Consider the following 13,789-nt stretch of genomic DNA (forward strand, 5'->3'; position numbering starts at 1 on the left):
AGGTGCACAGAGCCCTCATTATTCGGAAATGGGTTGTCCAGACCCTTGAGAGAGAATTCCCATGTTCCCAATCCAATTATCAGGTCACGATGCATGGACTCATATTCGCCTTGCTGTCTTACTAATGCCTGAGGAGAGAACAGACAAGATTATGATGGCAGCAATAGCAAAGAATAACGTTCAAAAACCAATTATAAAAATTCTAAGAGTGTGAAAAACAAGAAAAAGAAAGAATCAATTGATAGTTATTAGTGCAGCGAATCAACTTGTTATAGACATAGATCAACCGAACAGATGCACAAAGAGAAATTGAATTTTCACCATCTGCATTATTGCAAGCCACTACAACCGCCACAGAATGCCACTTCAAAGAACCACCATTAACCGACCACAACCACATAATTTTTTTAAGAATTCCTGAAGAATTTTTCAAATAAAGTTTTTTTATTCATTATTATTTTTATTTGATGATTGAAAAGAATTGTACAATTTTACTAATTTTAAACTAAACTACAAAATAAGAATAGATCAGAAATTATACCTTCAAATAAGGTTTCTTTTTTTTTTTTAATTTAAACATAGCTTTGGGTCTTTGGGCTTCAGAAAATTAATGGACCAAAATGTAAAATTAGTGTGGGCCAAGTGCACTTTGCAATTCATGTCAGAAAAAAATATTAAAATTACATCGTTACCCTTTGAGCTAGGGGGCCAGGGCTTGAGTCATTTTCCTGCCACTAATAGCCCGATTCTAAGGTGAAGCCCAACAGATAAAGACAGACAACAGAACATGAAACAATTCAAAAAGTTCAGTAGTGACTTTTGGGGTAGGAAACAACGTGCATGCTAAAAGAAATTAAAAAGGAGAGGAGGCACAATTTAAGACAAACATATAAGCCAACTCTATAACATTTGATTTACCTTAATTTTTATTTTACCATTGATTAATCTATTTTTTTGAGTTGCTAAATAAGTATATACGTCAACATTTTGTATATAAGAAGAAAGAAGCATGTACATTTAATGTTGACAATTACAAAAAAATTATATATATGTTTGTATGTATATACATTTAATTATGATCATCAAGATTAGACAATTCATGAATTTTTTTCTTTGATATATTTTTCTTTCTTGTTGGTTTAACTTGAATACCTAAATAATTAATTTCCTATATGAAAAAAACAAACTATATATCCCAGTGTAGAACTACTAGCAAACAAAAGAAATTACTCCCACTAAAAATAGTAGTAAAAAAGAAAAAAAAAACATGAACAAGGATGCAAAAATGGGATATATATATATATATATATATCCCGAGTTTGAAATAAAGTCAGAAACATTTTATTTTACAGAAGTGTGACAGCTATTTATATAGAAAACGATTTAACTAGTTTGATGTGATGCCAATGGCAGCATTTGAAGCACTTTTTCCTACTGGTAATCATTTATAAGCCTTTTTTTTTTTTTACTTTTATTTCTAATTTTTTTACTACAATTTGTCGAAGTCTGAAAAACATGAATTATATGATCATCTTTATTCTTTCGGGAGGATTCACCTAGGTTGTTATAGCCATGGAGAAGCTTTAGAGTTTAATCTGCATTTTTACCATCTTCTTGTTCCTTAATATGGTGAACAAAATCCCCTTTTTTTCTTGAACCAAAATATTAATCCTATGAAACGAAAACATCCATGAGCTGAAATAAGAGAAAAAAAACAGTTTACCGAGGGCGATTTGTGTCACGATAACACCAATGATTCTTCTGTTGGTAAAGTACTCTACCCAAGCAGGCATCACAAATTACACTGACAAAAACAGGTGAATAATTCACAAGTTGTAGATTTAGACATTCAGTTTATGTACCAAAAACTTATCAGTTTCAACACTTAGTTAAATAATAGACATCAAACCATGGCAGAGATTCAAAGGAGGATCTCTGCAGCAAGTTATTTAGATCCGTACTGCTACAAGCCTGTATTCTTAGACTAAAAAAAAAAAAAAAAGGAGAAACTACCACACGTTTTCTTTTTTTTTTTTCAATTGAAATGGAACTTGTTTTTGTTGAGTTTTGACTTGTACAGGTTCATTAGCGCCTTCTTGCAGCTGTTTCTCTTTGAGCATTGAAATAAACAGCAGCAACAGGGAGGTCAAGATCGTTCTCAGCAGCAAAATTTCGGGTGCTGAAGTTATCCCTTGAAGAAGGTGACGTTATTATCTGTCTACGTTTCTGCTTGAAAAGAACAAACACAAATCTGTGGATCCCTATATTTGGCCTTGGGATTTCATAGCTCACCACCTCCCTTCCTGTTTAATCCAAAACCCCATAAACCAGAAAGAGAAGAGGGGAAAAAAAATAAGGAAGAGAAGATCAGTACTTTTTATCTTTCTTAACTTGTCCAAGATAGTTCTTAATTACACGGAAAAACATACCAAATGTCGCATCTGTTGTGCCTGGGATGTCCGTCACTATCCTGTAAAGTGGTCAGATCAATGAAACTGTCCGCTATTTTTTTAGCTTTTCCAATTGGTAAGCTCTCTTATTAATGCATGCAGATCACTTGATTCTTACAGAGTTGAACTTATTAACTTTCATTTGACTAAACTCGAAGAAATTACTACTGATTATAATAAAGACATGACATGACCATAAGTTTATGGTTGTTATTACCTTAATTATTAATCGATCAAAGCTTTGCTTTTCAACATTAGATTAGGTCCAGGATTAATATTGAAGCTATGGTGGTGTTGGAAAGTGGAAACAATGGATTTAGAGCCACTTTGGTAACCCTCTCCTAGCTCTAATCAAGGTACATATCTCAAAAGTTGACTTTTTTATGGGCATATGGAGTGGACTGATCAATTCTACTATATATAATTAATGAAGCAATTGCTTGTTAAATAGACAATTAAGGAAAAAGTTTGGTTTGATTGAATGAAGGGAGATCTATCAACCCTAGAACATATATAGGGTTTTGACAAGTTCTACTGTTTTAGTAAATTATTAAGGGCTGTAGGGGTGTACCAGTGAAGGTGCTCCCTCAAATAAGGATCACTGGGTCCAGGGGCATCTGGGTCCGTCATGACCTGCAATAAAATAGAAACCAGCTCAACAAGATATCAATTTCAACAGTAGACCAAGGTGAAACTTGGGAAAAGATAGAAAGAGATGAAGACGGTAATTTACCAGAGTGAAGAAAGTTCTCATGTCACCTCCTTGTATCTCTACCCTAGGTTTGGTGGCAACAGTTGAAGGATAGAACTCATGTCCATTGAAGACTTGCTTGTTGTTGAAAGTGACTGACATTTTAATACTTGGAGTGAAAGAATCCAGAACTTCTCCTATGACTCTCCCAACAATGAGAGCTTCTGCCGGTCTTGACATTGTTCCAGCTGTTTCAGAGTCCGAGGACTAAAACAAAGAGAGAAAAGATCACCTGATCGAGGGATTATATATGCATATAAGACAACTCGATCGGAGCTTCTTATTGGAGGATATGTGTGTGAGCAGAAGCTCCTTTTATAGTGTACGAAACTCCTCTGAAAGAGCACTGTAAGTTGTCTAGATCTAGCTATAGGCTTTAGAGACGAAGAGTATAGAGTTTACAATTATATGGGAAAAATAAAAGAAGAAATGAGTGACAAATGAATTATAGACAGCTTAGTGCGCTGTGCTTTTCTATTAAATCATAGTTACATGCTTATTTCTCAGTTGGGGGACCCTGGAATTGGTTCTTGATTGGCTGGTTTCTATGCTAATTGACATTTCATTCAAGAGAAGAGATGTTTTTTTCAGTAGTAAGGCCAGAAATGAATTATAAACAACCATGGAAAGTGGGTCCTTACTATGCAAGCTGTCATCTCGCTTTCCTTTAAAACATAAAGTACGACTCTGCAAAATATTTGGAAGTTCTGTGCCTGTATATTAACAAGAGCCTGATGATGGAAACTCAGCTTTTTCATTTAAGGCAAATGAAAAGATCCTAAATAATTGTTAAATGCTTTTGATTTCACAGAATCTTCCCAATATTACAGATGCACATTTTAGAACAACTTTTTAACATTTTCAGAGAGATTCTTTGGGAAGAGAAGCATAAAGGAACTCCACCCACATACTAATGACCAGGCAGGCAGCATGAGCCAATGAGTGGTAGTGCACCGAGGTCATTTCAAAGTTATAAAGAAATTCACAGAAGTTCCAAGTTGGCCAGGTGAAAAAGATGGTGGATTTTCCATAACTAGAAAGCCAAAAACATGGTCATACGCCATGTTTCGTCTTTTTGTTTAAAATTCAAATATTTAATTTTGATAATTTTTAAAACAATTTTAGTAATTTATAGTATAATTTTGGTAACTAATTTTAGTTAGCTTAGATGCAATTTTAATAATTTTTAATGTAATTTTGATATAAGTTGGTAACTTATGATATGGTTTTAAAAATCTTTGATAATCTTCATAACTTTAGATATCATTTTAATAACATATGATATAATTTTGGTATCATTTAATATAATTTTTATTTCCATAACCTTTGATATAATTTTATAACTTTAGATACAATTTTGATAACCTTTAATACAATTTTGGTCACATTTGATAAAATTTTGATAATCTTTGATATAATTTTGATAACTCTTTGTATAATTTAATAACTTTTGATATAATTTTAATAACTCTTAATACAATTTTAATAATATTTTATATAATTTTGATAATATTTGATAATTTTTTATTTGATAACTTTTAATACTATAATGGCAACTTATAACATAATTTTGATAATTATTTATATAATTTTAGTAGCATATTGCGAAAATTAATTGCTCCTTGAAGTAAAGCCCCATTCAATGATGATAGTCAGTGAAATGCCAATGCCGTTTAGGCCCCAATCGAAGGGTTCAACGACGGGAGAATGAATCTAATAAGTCCCAAAACCTACAAGTACTTAGCAGACATTAATAACATAATATCGTGTATTTAAAAATAACTCATCAGCTTCTATCGACACCTACTTTGCATTTGCATAAACGAATCCCATTGGCTGTACTCAACCAGCCAGCAGCATGCAAATGCATGTACCAGGAAGAGGTGAGTTTCGCTAGATATCAATCACACAAGATAGAGAGAGAGAGAAGAGTGTTCTTTTTTTTTTTTTTGCTTTTCTTTTTCTGTTCTTTCATTGTTTGTCGTTGTACAACGTAAACTGTACTGATTGATGCTTTCTTCTCCACTAAATTTGCAGTTGTTACTGTAAGTCTCTAGGTGTAAGGATACTGCAGTCTAATTGTTGGTTAAGCAAATTGAATCATTGATGACCACTCCTTTTTCTCCTCCTTCTGATTTCCTTCTTTTTTCTTATATTTTAAAAAATTCAATCAATTAATTTTGGATTGCCAATGAGGTGAATGATGAATCTTCTTTGTTTGGACAAGAGCCTCATGGCTGAATCTGAAAATCGTAAACACTAAACAGTGCTAGGCAGTAGTCACAGCCCCACATAGCCCAAATGTTATCGAGAAGGTCTGACCAATTTGGGAACAAAATGGCACTTGGCGAAGGTCAAGCTCAATGGAACTTTGAAACAATCACAAAACACAAACATCACCTCACCAGGGAAAAAAAAGGGAAAATGCTTCCCAGTAATGGGGTAGAGGATACTGTTAACTGCTTCGAGATTGACCTCCAAGAGCTCTTCTTCTTCTTCTTCTTCTTCTTTCTTCCATCTCTGTTAGACTCAGGGTGTGGTTGCTGCTTCCTCTATATCCATGTTATGAAATTTCTGCTTTGATAGCAGAAGCCATTGCTTTTGTCACGTGGCGGGAGCTGTGCACGGACCGTGACACCTTCAGGTTGTTTTGTGGTACGTTTTTACGAGTGTTTGAATAAATATGTGGTGGTTTTTGTGTCGTGGAGCGGAAAGAAAGATAGTAAGTAGAAGGCTCTGCAACAAATTAACAAAATTTTGGTCAAAAAGCAACCAACTCACACCAATCAAAATCAATTCGGATTTGTAGGTTGCTTTTCAAATGCCATGATCATACGTATTCAACCCTCCTTTTAACAGATCCAAATACAATGTTAACGTATTCATCATATAACTAAGCCACTTGCCTGATGATTCTATTATTAAAATCCAGATGAACTGAAAAAAATCTCAATAATCAGCAGTTATAGCAAAAGGGGGAAAAAAAAAGCCGCCAGTTAGCATATAAAATTTGTGGTTGGTTCAAGTCAACACCAACCATTTAAGGTATTTTTGTAGATGCAAAAGTAATTATAAAAATTTAAAAAAAAAACTTTTTTGTATTTTTTACAGATTATTCAAATTCCAACCTCTCTCTCGCTCTAGGACGGTGAAAAAACAAAGAGAATTTTGTCCCCATTCATAGGATAGGAATTCCTACGCTGAAACAGAATGGTGGAATTTGAAAGTTCAGAAAAGTCAAATCGTATGATCTCATCATCGTATCCCAAACTAATAGATGATAGGTAACAAAAAAGTACATTAGACATTAGTTACCTGAGAGTAGCCATTTCTTAAAGGAAACCACAGCTCTAAAACTACATACACATATATTAGTTAGCTTCAGAGGAAATGGTAATATTAATACTCAGTTCTAATTAAGACCAAATCCTCAACGTAAACTTTTCACTGAAGAGTCATCGAGAAGTAGACCTAGCTACCCCCACCCAAACATAAGATATTTGCACCTTTTTTTTTTTTTTTGAATTGAAAAAAAGAAAAAAAGAAAGAGCTATTTGGAAGCTGCATCTGAAATGGTTTAGACTCTTAAGAGAAACATGCCTGTTTCTTGATAATAAAACACAAACCAATACCATGGCAAGATATCCAGGCAAGGCAAAGGCTTTTTCTGTAAATGATTTCAACTAATTGGAAATGGAAAGATTAAAAAGAGATTGCCATAGCTTGGCACCAAGTTAGGAGCAAGACCCAAAGGGAATGGGTCCAATTGCAAGTAAAAGGAATTGATATTTGATAGTTTCTACATCAAAACAGATCCGACCAGGTGACACTGCAATGACCCCTAGCAGCATCTATGTCATTTGTGGACATAAAGTTTTGAATAGGATCAAGTTTGGCACCGCATAGGTAAAAAACTACAGTGTAAAAATATCATGGACTCCGATCCAATAAAATCTTGAATTGACTAGTTGCCTCCAAAAACAAACAAGTTTTGGAGTTCAGAGGTAACACTGGAAAGTTGAATTTCTTGAAAAAAAATTATAAGAAAAAAAAAACCATCTTTTTACTATATCCATACAAATAAACTTAGCAGCTCAAAAAAACAAAAAAAAATCCATCAAAGTGGGTTGTGACTTGTTTATATATCATGATAAACTAGGTTTTTATAAACGAGGACGTCACTTACCATGACATGAACCTTTGTCTTCATCCCCATAATTGTGCTTAATGAAGTTTTGACTGACTGCTACAGACTCTAGGAACCGTTGATGCTATAAACTGCCGAATATAAACCGAGATCACCTATCAAAAAGGGGGGAGGTGGGGGAAGGGATTTTCGTTCCGCAAGATTGAGGGAAAATTGAAATAGTAATCACATATTTACACATCTCACCTCTAGTAATACTGCAGTTAAAAAGGTAAAGTTGCAGCTTGCAGGTGTAATCCCGTTGGTGCAGAGCATATACTGAACAAGAGATGCCTATGATAGAAACCGAACAAGAGTTCTGAAGGGAACCATTAGAAGTTGTGCTATTCAGCCCAATGCCTACGATAGAAACCCGCAATCTTACATCCTCCAAAAAATAAAATAGAGCATCATCCTGTCCATCATCTTATTTCTGATTCAAAACATTTACAGGCTTAGTTACAGCCCTAGTCGATAATTTCACATACCCAAGATCCAAAACCTGTGAGAGTATTGTGAAAGCATCTCATGATAGAGATAAGCAAGATGTAAATTCAAGCAATAACGTACAGACTGTAGATCTCAAAGTGCACCTACATCTCCAATTCTCAAGGGCTTCAAGTTGAGCAGCCTACTAGCCTTGACACCAACCAATTAAGCTAAAACCAATAATTCAATATTCAGCCCTTTATAAAACAGAAAGTTTTACTACATGCATAGAGCACAGAGCTCTTCAAATCTCCAAGCCTCTCCAAAAGTAAACTCAACTAGCTTCTAAAACTGGAAAAAGATATAAAAAGCGTCATTCTCAAGACAACCAAGGTCGCACAGCAAAAAACAATCTTCCCTAAGGTCGAAGAAGTACGTTTTCTCCTGGCTAAATGAATACTCTGCCTGCATGAACGAATAAATAGTTTTCTTGAAGAGTATGGATAACCCTGACAGTCTGGTTGACCGGATCACCTCAAACAAGATAGTATCCAATAAAACAGAACCATAAAAGAGAGGATATCGAGAATAGGAATAGTTTGATCATGAATTAAAGGAAATATTCAGGCGAACAGATAATAATGAAGGTAAAAGCCTATTTCAATTCATGCAAATAAGTTCATATGCTTCATGTTCAGAATGAAAGAGTATACCACGTTATAATAAGCAATTATAAGCAAAAAAAAAAAAAAAGCGCAATTCTGTAAAGGTTTAGTTCAATTCAACATTCTAGATATCGGAATTCAAAAAGAAACCCTTTTTCTATTGATATCATCCACTGAAAACCTAACTCTCAAAAGGATAAAATAAGAAAAAAATCAGCTTCAATTAAAATATAACAAGAAGCGAAAACAAAGTGTAGATCAAGAAACAAGCGTACGCGATAAGGCCACGATGTTCTTCACCTCCATCAGCAAGCGCCACCATTAAATTGGTGCAAGCCCTAGTGGCCCACAAAACAAAAACCCCCGCCATTGCGTACCTAGGGACACTGCTCCCCAGCGGAATAAAAAGCGATGCCGCTGATAAGATCACCACCGGTAACATACAATAACCAACCACGCTAGTACACGTATGCAGATCTAGGTTGCCGTTGCGCCCCGCTAACATGTTGAAAACGATGTAGAGGAAAATCGAGGAGACGACGATCCAGCCGAGGATTACGCCGAATTGGATCTTGCCAGCTAGTAGTTGGAATAAGCAGAGGGACAAGTAGAGGAAAATTGGGCCAGATAGGTCCGAGTCTTTATGGCTCATCGGGTTGACACGGAAGGGGTTGAGAATGGATCTTGTTTTGTGCCAGATTTGGTCCGGGTGGATGCCCAGTTCGTCGAGGAGGGGCTCTTCGTCTTCGAATGAGGCGGATCCGGATGCTGCTGACGTGGAGATTGTGCCGCCGAAGGATCCGGTTGATGACGCAGCGGAACCAATATCGAAGGACATGAAGGGCATGGCGGAGGAGGATGGAGGGCGTGAGGGTTGGAACGGAGCCGTTGGGACTCGGCGTTGGTTTATGTTTCCAACAGTGGGGTTGACTCCACCGCCGGAGGGAAAGACCACCGGTGGCACAGTAAATTCTTTGGTCATTTTTGTTAAAGCTACTGCGATTCTTTTGTGGGTGTTAACTATTAAGCGAGAGAGTCACCTTTTCTTATTTCCCCCGAGAATCTTGAGCTAATTCCATTTTTTGGCCTTCTTAACGGCTGATATTGGGCGGTGAATTGATTGGTATTTTTTACTATTCGTTTGAATTGAAGGGTACTTTTAAAATAACTTTAAAAAACGATAATGATTGGGATGAATTTCAATCACTTTAATTTTTTTAAATAATATATGATGTTATAAAATTTTAAAATAAAATTTTTTTTGTCTCAGTCTCTCAGATTCATATACATATTTTATATACATTTCTAATTGAAATTTTGTTTTCACATTTTACTGCGTAAATGCTAGTATTAAGTTTTAATATTTAAAATTAAAATTTTCATAAAAAATTTTTACATGTCAGGTGTTTCTTGTTCTTTCAAAAAATTACGTGTAAATGTCCAACAATTAAACTATTTATAACAAAACCCGCTATTATGTTGAAACTCATCGATTTGCCAGCCTTTTATAGATAGTGCAATAACGAATTTCTTTCAAAAATTAAAATGGAATGGTATTGTTTTTTTTTTCTTGTTCCTACTTTTTTTCTCAGCAGCCAAACAGAGGATTCGGTGGAACCTCTCTGTATATTTTCTCACAAATCAGAACTTAAAAGGGCTTTGGCATTTTTATTATTGCACGCATCTTAAATCAGTTTAACTTTGATTTTGAAGCCAATGCATACAATTTGCTCATTGTAGAACTCCGCCTCTGGTCACCTTTTCTTTTTATGTATGGATCACCGTTCAGATTGTAGCTTGCTTCGCAAACAATTTGCTTTCTCACTCAGGTAATAGGGTTTAGGGTTTCACAATGGGGTTATGTAATAAACCATTTTTCTTCTCCCGCCTAATTGTTCAATGGGCTTCAGCTTTCACAATGTACGATGAATGTGTTAGTAAATAAAAAACTCATTGTTTTTGGTTTTTACATCAGCCCATGATTTTTTTAGAACTAAGTTTCTCAAAGATTGAAGTTATTATACTAGATGACATAGTGAGAGGTCCTTTCCCAAGAGTTAGGGGAAGCAAACAGATTCAAGGACAAATGGGTCAATATTTTAGTGGATTTAGTGACTTGCCAAAGATAAAGATAAAAAAAGTTTTGGTTGTGGATCTTTGGGTTCTTGAGCACCGAGTGTCTGTCATCAGGCAATCCTGTTCTGGTCTTCTAAGGAGATTCGAGTCATCATACTTTTGTCCTCCTTTGCTTTCCAAATTCACTAGTTGAGTCATGACACGGTTCGATGGCCTCAGAGGTTGTGAAGGGCAAGAGCCAGAGGATATTTGAGTTTGATGGGACATACTTTCTAGTTAGCTGAAGCAGTTTGTTGATGGTCAAACAGCATCAGCCAATGGACTGTGTAATGTCCGTGAGTTGTTGTTCAAGCTTAATCAACCCTCATTGACTTTCTCCTTCTGAATCTTTTGTTGATGTTACCTTCGATGGATCTCCCTCCCATCACTCTCTTCCCAAACAGAATCTGAATGAAAAGCCCCCTTTCCAATCTTATGGTATTTTGTTTTGAATTTTTTATTTGAAAGAAAATCTATATCCATTGGCTTCTTTCACCTGTTTAAGCAGCTCAAAAGTCACCCATTCTTTTCCTGCTTATTCGTTTTTATACAATACAAGTTAATTTCTTTCACAACAAGAAAACATGCAGGGTTACCTTTCTTCTTTTGGGTAATCCAAACGTCTTTAGCAGACACTTGAATGATAAGTGTGGATTAAGTCACTCTACCGTTTGAATTTTCAACCATATGCATGAAATACTAGTAAGGAAAACTCTAGTCCAAAGTATAGAGTTCAGTAACAGTTTAATGAAACCAGTGGTGTTGACAGATATTTCTAGTTTTGCCACTTTTTTATGATATGATCCTGAAACATGGAGTGAGTTTGTCCAATTCAGTAATCCGCCTAAATTAATGGAGTAATTATCCAATTTAGCGACAGACTAAAACTAGAACTGTGATAATATCATATTCATTTCTAGCTGATAGCCTGATACATCCTTTGTTGTTCACAAATCCATACAAAAGAAGATATGAGAAAGATGGAAATAGAAATAAGCCTAATAGAAAGAAACTAGCTAGTAATATCCTATTTAACTGAAACGAAGCTACTACTACTGTTTGGCTATGGTTTTACACGCAAAAAAAGGGCAAGGGGGAGTTTATGTGGGGTTATGGTGTCTATCCTGCTGGATCAGGGTTGGCTAGAATTGGGAGAATTTAGGTTAGAACTGGAGCTGAGGTTGAGGTCTTTTGCTGAATTTTCCTCTGAGTTGGCCTTGGAGAGTTTCTGTTTCAGCTCAGAGAGCAGGGCTTGATTCTCCTGGTTGAGAACCTGTGCTTTCTTCCTCAGCCTCTCATTCTCCTTCATTATGTAACAGTTATGCAGGTACAGATTCGAGTTCAGCCTTTCCATGACTATAACAAACCTTTCAAACTGCCTGTAATGCCCCTGAAACCAGAAAAAAACCAGAAAAATGGTATCAGGATAAAAAGAGTATCTATGATAATATTCTTTACTGCTCCAGAAATCATTGCACTACACATGGAGACAGTATTTTTGTTCTTTCTTTTTTTTTTTTCTGAGAAATGATATTGTTATTTTTAAATCCATTGTTTAAAATATTACTTAGTACCATCAATTAAGTCACCCTTATCTTAATCTAAAAATCCAGAAAAGGAGTATAGTCCTACATTATGTGCAGGATGTCTGGGGAGAAATAGAAGAACATTTTCAGCCTTTTAAAAAACAACTTAAACTAATGCCTATTAACATGGACTATGTCTACCTTTCTTGGTGAAAGAAAGAAACTAGAAACTGAAGAAGAGAACAAGTCGAGAGAGAGGAGAGGAGAGGAGAGGTGGGGGGCCTGTCTCCTCTTTATCTTTTCAAAAAAGATCACCTTTTCAAGGAGTTTTGTTAGAGAGCTTTGGCCGAGGAAGCTAAAATCAGGTTTCTAACAACTACTAGCAGCAGCGAAAAAAGGAAAAGAAATTGAGGGACACAGTGGAAGAAAGGAGCCGTTCATATATAGAGCAAAAAAGGTGTAGGAAGAGAGACAGACCAAAAAGACAGAGGAGAAGCTTATGGTGGGGGAAGGGGACATGACTCCCGTCTGACACAACAACCATGCATGTGTAAGCATAGAAGGCAGGCGATTGGGGGCGAGGATTTAGTGTCTTGGTTGTTGTACCATGATGGTTGATGAAGGTTACTCAGTGATATGACTTCTAAAATGATGTGGGCTAGGCCGTCCCAGGATAAGCAATGATGGTTTAGATTGGGTCGAACCATCATCAACGCCCCCACTCCCACACCTTTCCCTTCTGGATTCTCCTCCTCCAATTTCATCATCATCATCAATTCTCTTTCGCTTTACTTTCTATTTCAACAAATTATTTTTGACACTTCCAATTATTTCTTTCCTAATTCCACTTCTTAGTTTGGTAACTATCGGTAATAATCATTTTCAACGGTAATCTTTTATTTCATTTGTTGAAAATGACGGTCTACAAAAATTGTCTACCTCTAGGGGCATATTTAGAATTCAAACATGATCTTCTACAATAAATTTTGACACTTTTAAATTAAAGGTTTTTTTTTTTTTACCCTACTTGATCATTCCAAGGTATAAAAGGAAAAGAATTTGTTGTTTCTTTATCATATTTTATGTCTTTTCCTTTGTCACCACATACTAAAAATGGGGTGTTTTGGTTTGATATACCAATGGGCTTTCAAGTGCAACCCAATGACGAAATTAACCCTACTACCCTACAGCTTTGCACCGTGTGTTACACCATTGATGATGTTTTGCTTTACGTTATTATAATCATAAGTCACGCATATCTTTTGGCCAATATTTGAGGTGACCTTTGAAATAACGAAGGAAACAAAGGAAAGCGTTGGGCCAGGCAGCCTCAACCCCTCATGGGTTATGAATGCCTTAAAGTGAAACGTCATGGTTGACACAGATGTTGCATAAGATGGGTCGGTCAATGGGTAAAATCGTCATTTCAATGGCCTCACCCCTCGTGGAGCTCGCTCGTTTTGAGTGTTAATTTGAGCAAAATGTAATTATAAATAAATGGCTCTGTATTCCATTGCTGGTTTAATTACATCTTTCCCTTAACGGTTGATTTCCCTTAACGTTTCAACTTTCAAGAGTAAATGGAATCTTAATTTGCGCGTAATAATAACTGATAATAATAATAATAAATAATTACTGTTTTTATGGAAAAAAATGAAATTAGATTT

The 13,789-nt window shown here is 35.6% G+C and overlaps 2 protein-coding genes and 1 pseudogene across 6 annotated transcripts; all 3 read right to left on the bottom strand.

The window, feature by feature from the left end:
• Positions 1-1,894: 1,894 nt before the first annotated feature.
• On the bottom strand, positions 1,895-3,780 carry LOC111294544 (protein SELF-PRUNING-like). Its single transcript, XM_022887908.2, has 4 exons — positions 3,184-3,780; positions 3,022-3,083; positions 2,430-2,470; positions 1,895-2,303 (listed from the first exon to the last, which is right to left on the bottom strand). Exons 1-4 carry the CDS (start codon positions 3,379-3,381, stop codon positions 2,086-2,088), a joined length of 519 nt encoding a protein of 172 aa, XP_022743643.2. The 5' UTR covers positions 3,382-3,780; the 3' UTR covers positions 1,895-2,085.
• A 1,618-nt stretch (positions 3,781-5,398) lies between these two features.
• On the bottom strand, positions 5,399-9,565 carry LOC111295544 (uncharacterized). Of its 4 annotated transcripts, XR_016327789.1 has the most exons (4): positions 8,757-9,564; positions 7,595-7,820; positions 7,388-7,479; positions 5,399-5,937 (listed from the first exon to the last, which is right to left on the bottom strand). XR_016327789.1 is itself a non-coding variant. In XM_022889073.2 (2 exons), the coding sequence occupies exons 1-2, from the start codon at positions 9,461-9,463 to the stop codon at positions 8,155-8,157; spliced, it is 834 nt and encodes a 277-aa protein (XP_022744808.2). In that variant the 5' UTR covers positions 9,464-9,565; the 3' UTR covers positions 7,832-8,154. The 4 variants fall into 4 exon arrangements, 2 of the variants coding, with proteins under 2 accessions (XP_022744808.2, XP_022744811.2); XR_016327788.1 differs by having other exon boundaries at positions 7,388-7,820; XM_022889073.2 differs by lacking the exons at positions 5,399-5,937; positions 7,388-7,479; positions 7,595-7,820 and adding an exon at positions 7,832-8,281 and having other exon boundaries at positions 8,757-9,565.
• A 1,901-nt stretch (positions 9,566-11,466) lies between these two features.
• Positions 11,467-12,829, bottom strand: LOC111295652 (protein LITTLE ZIPPER 3 pseudogene; annotated as a pseudogene). The gene is made up of 2 exons (XR_016327257.1): positions 12,324-12,829; positions 11,467-11,986 (listed from the first exon to the last, which is right to left on the bottom strand). The product of XR_016327257.1 is annotated as a protein LITTLE ZIPPER 3 pseudogene (transcript).
• Positions 12,830-13,789: the final 960 nt, after the last annotated feature.

Source organism: Durio zibethinus, chromosome 14 (assembly GCF_047325235.1).
Source record: "Durio zibethinus cultivar Kanyao isolate XHJ-2024 chromosome 14, ASM4732523v1, whole genome shotgun sequence".
NCBI lineage: Eukaryota > Viridiplantae > Streptophyta > Magnoliopsida > Malvales > Malvaceae > Durio > Durio zibethinus.

Bases quoted from the DNA above. Each gene is read 5' to 3' on its own strand.
- LOC111294544 (XM_022887908.2), bottom strand. From the start codon at position 3,381: ATGTCAAGACCGGCAGAAGCTCTCATTGTTGGGAGAGTCATAGGAGAA. The intron at 3,084-3,183 runs GTAAATTACCGT...ATTTTATTGCAG, and splicing joins TGAGAACTTTCTTCACTCTG to GTCATGACGGACCCAGATGC. The intron at 2,304-2,429 runs GTATGTTTTTCC...TGGATTAAACAG, and splicing joins CACAACAGATGCGACATTTG to GAAGGGAGGTGGTGAGCTAT.
- LOC111295544 (XM_022889073.2), bottom strand. From the start codon at position 9,463: ATGACCAAAGAATTTACTGTGCCACCGGTGGTCTTTCCCTCCGGCGGT. The intron at 8,282-8,756 runs GTACGCTTGTTT...TCGTTCATGCAG, and splicing joins GAACATCGTGGCCTTATCGC to GCAGAGTATTCATTTAGCCA.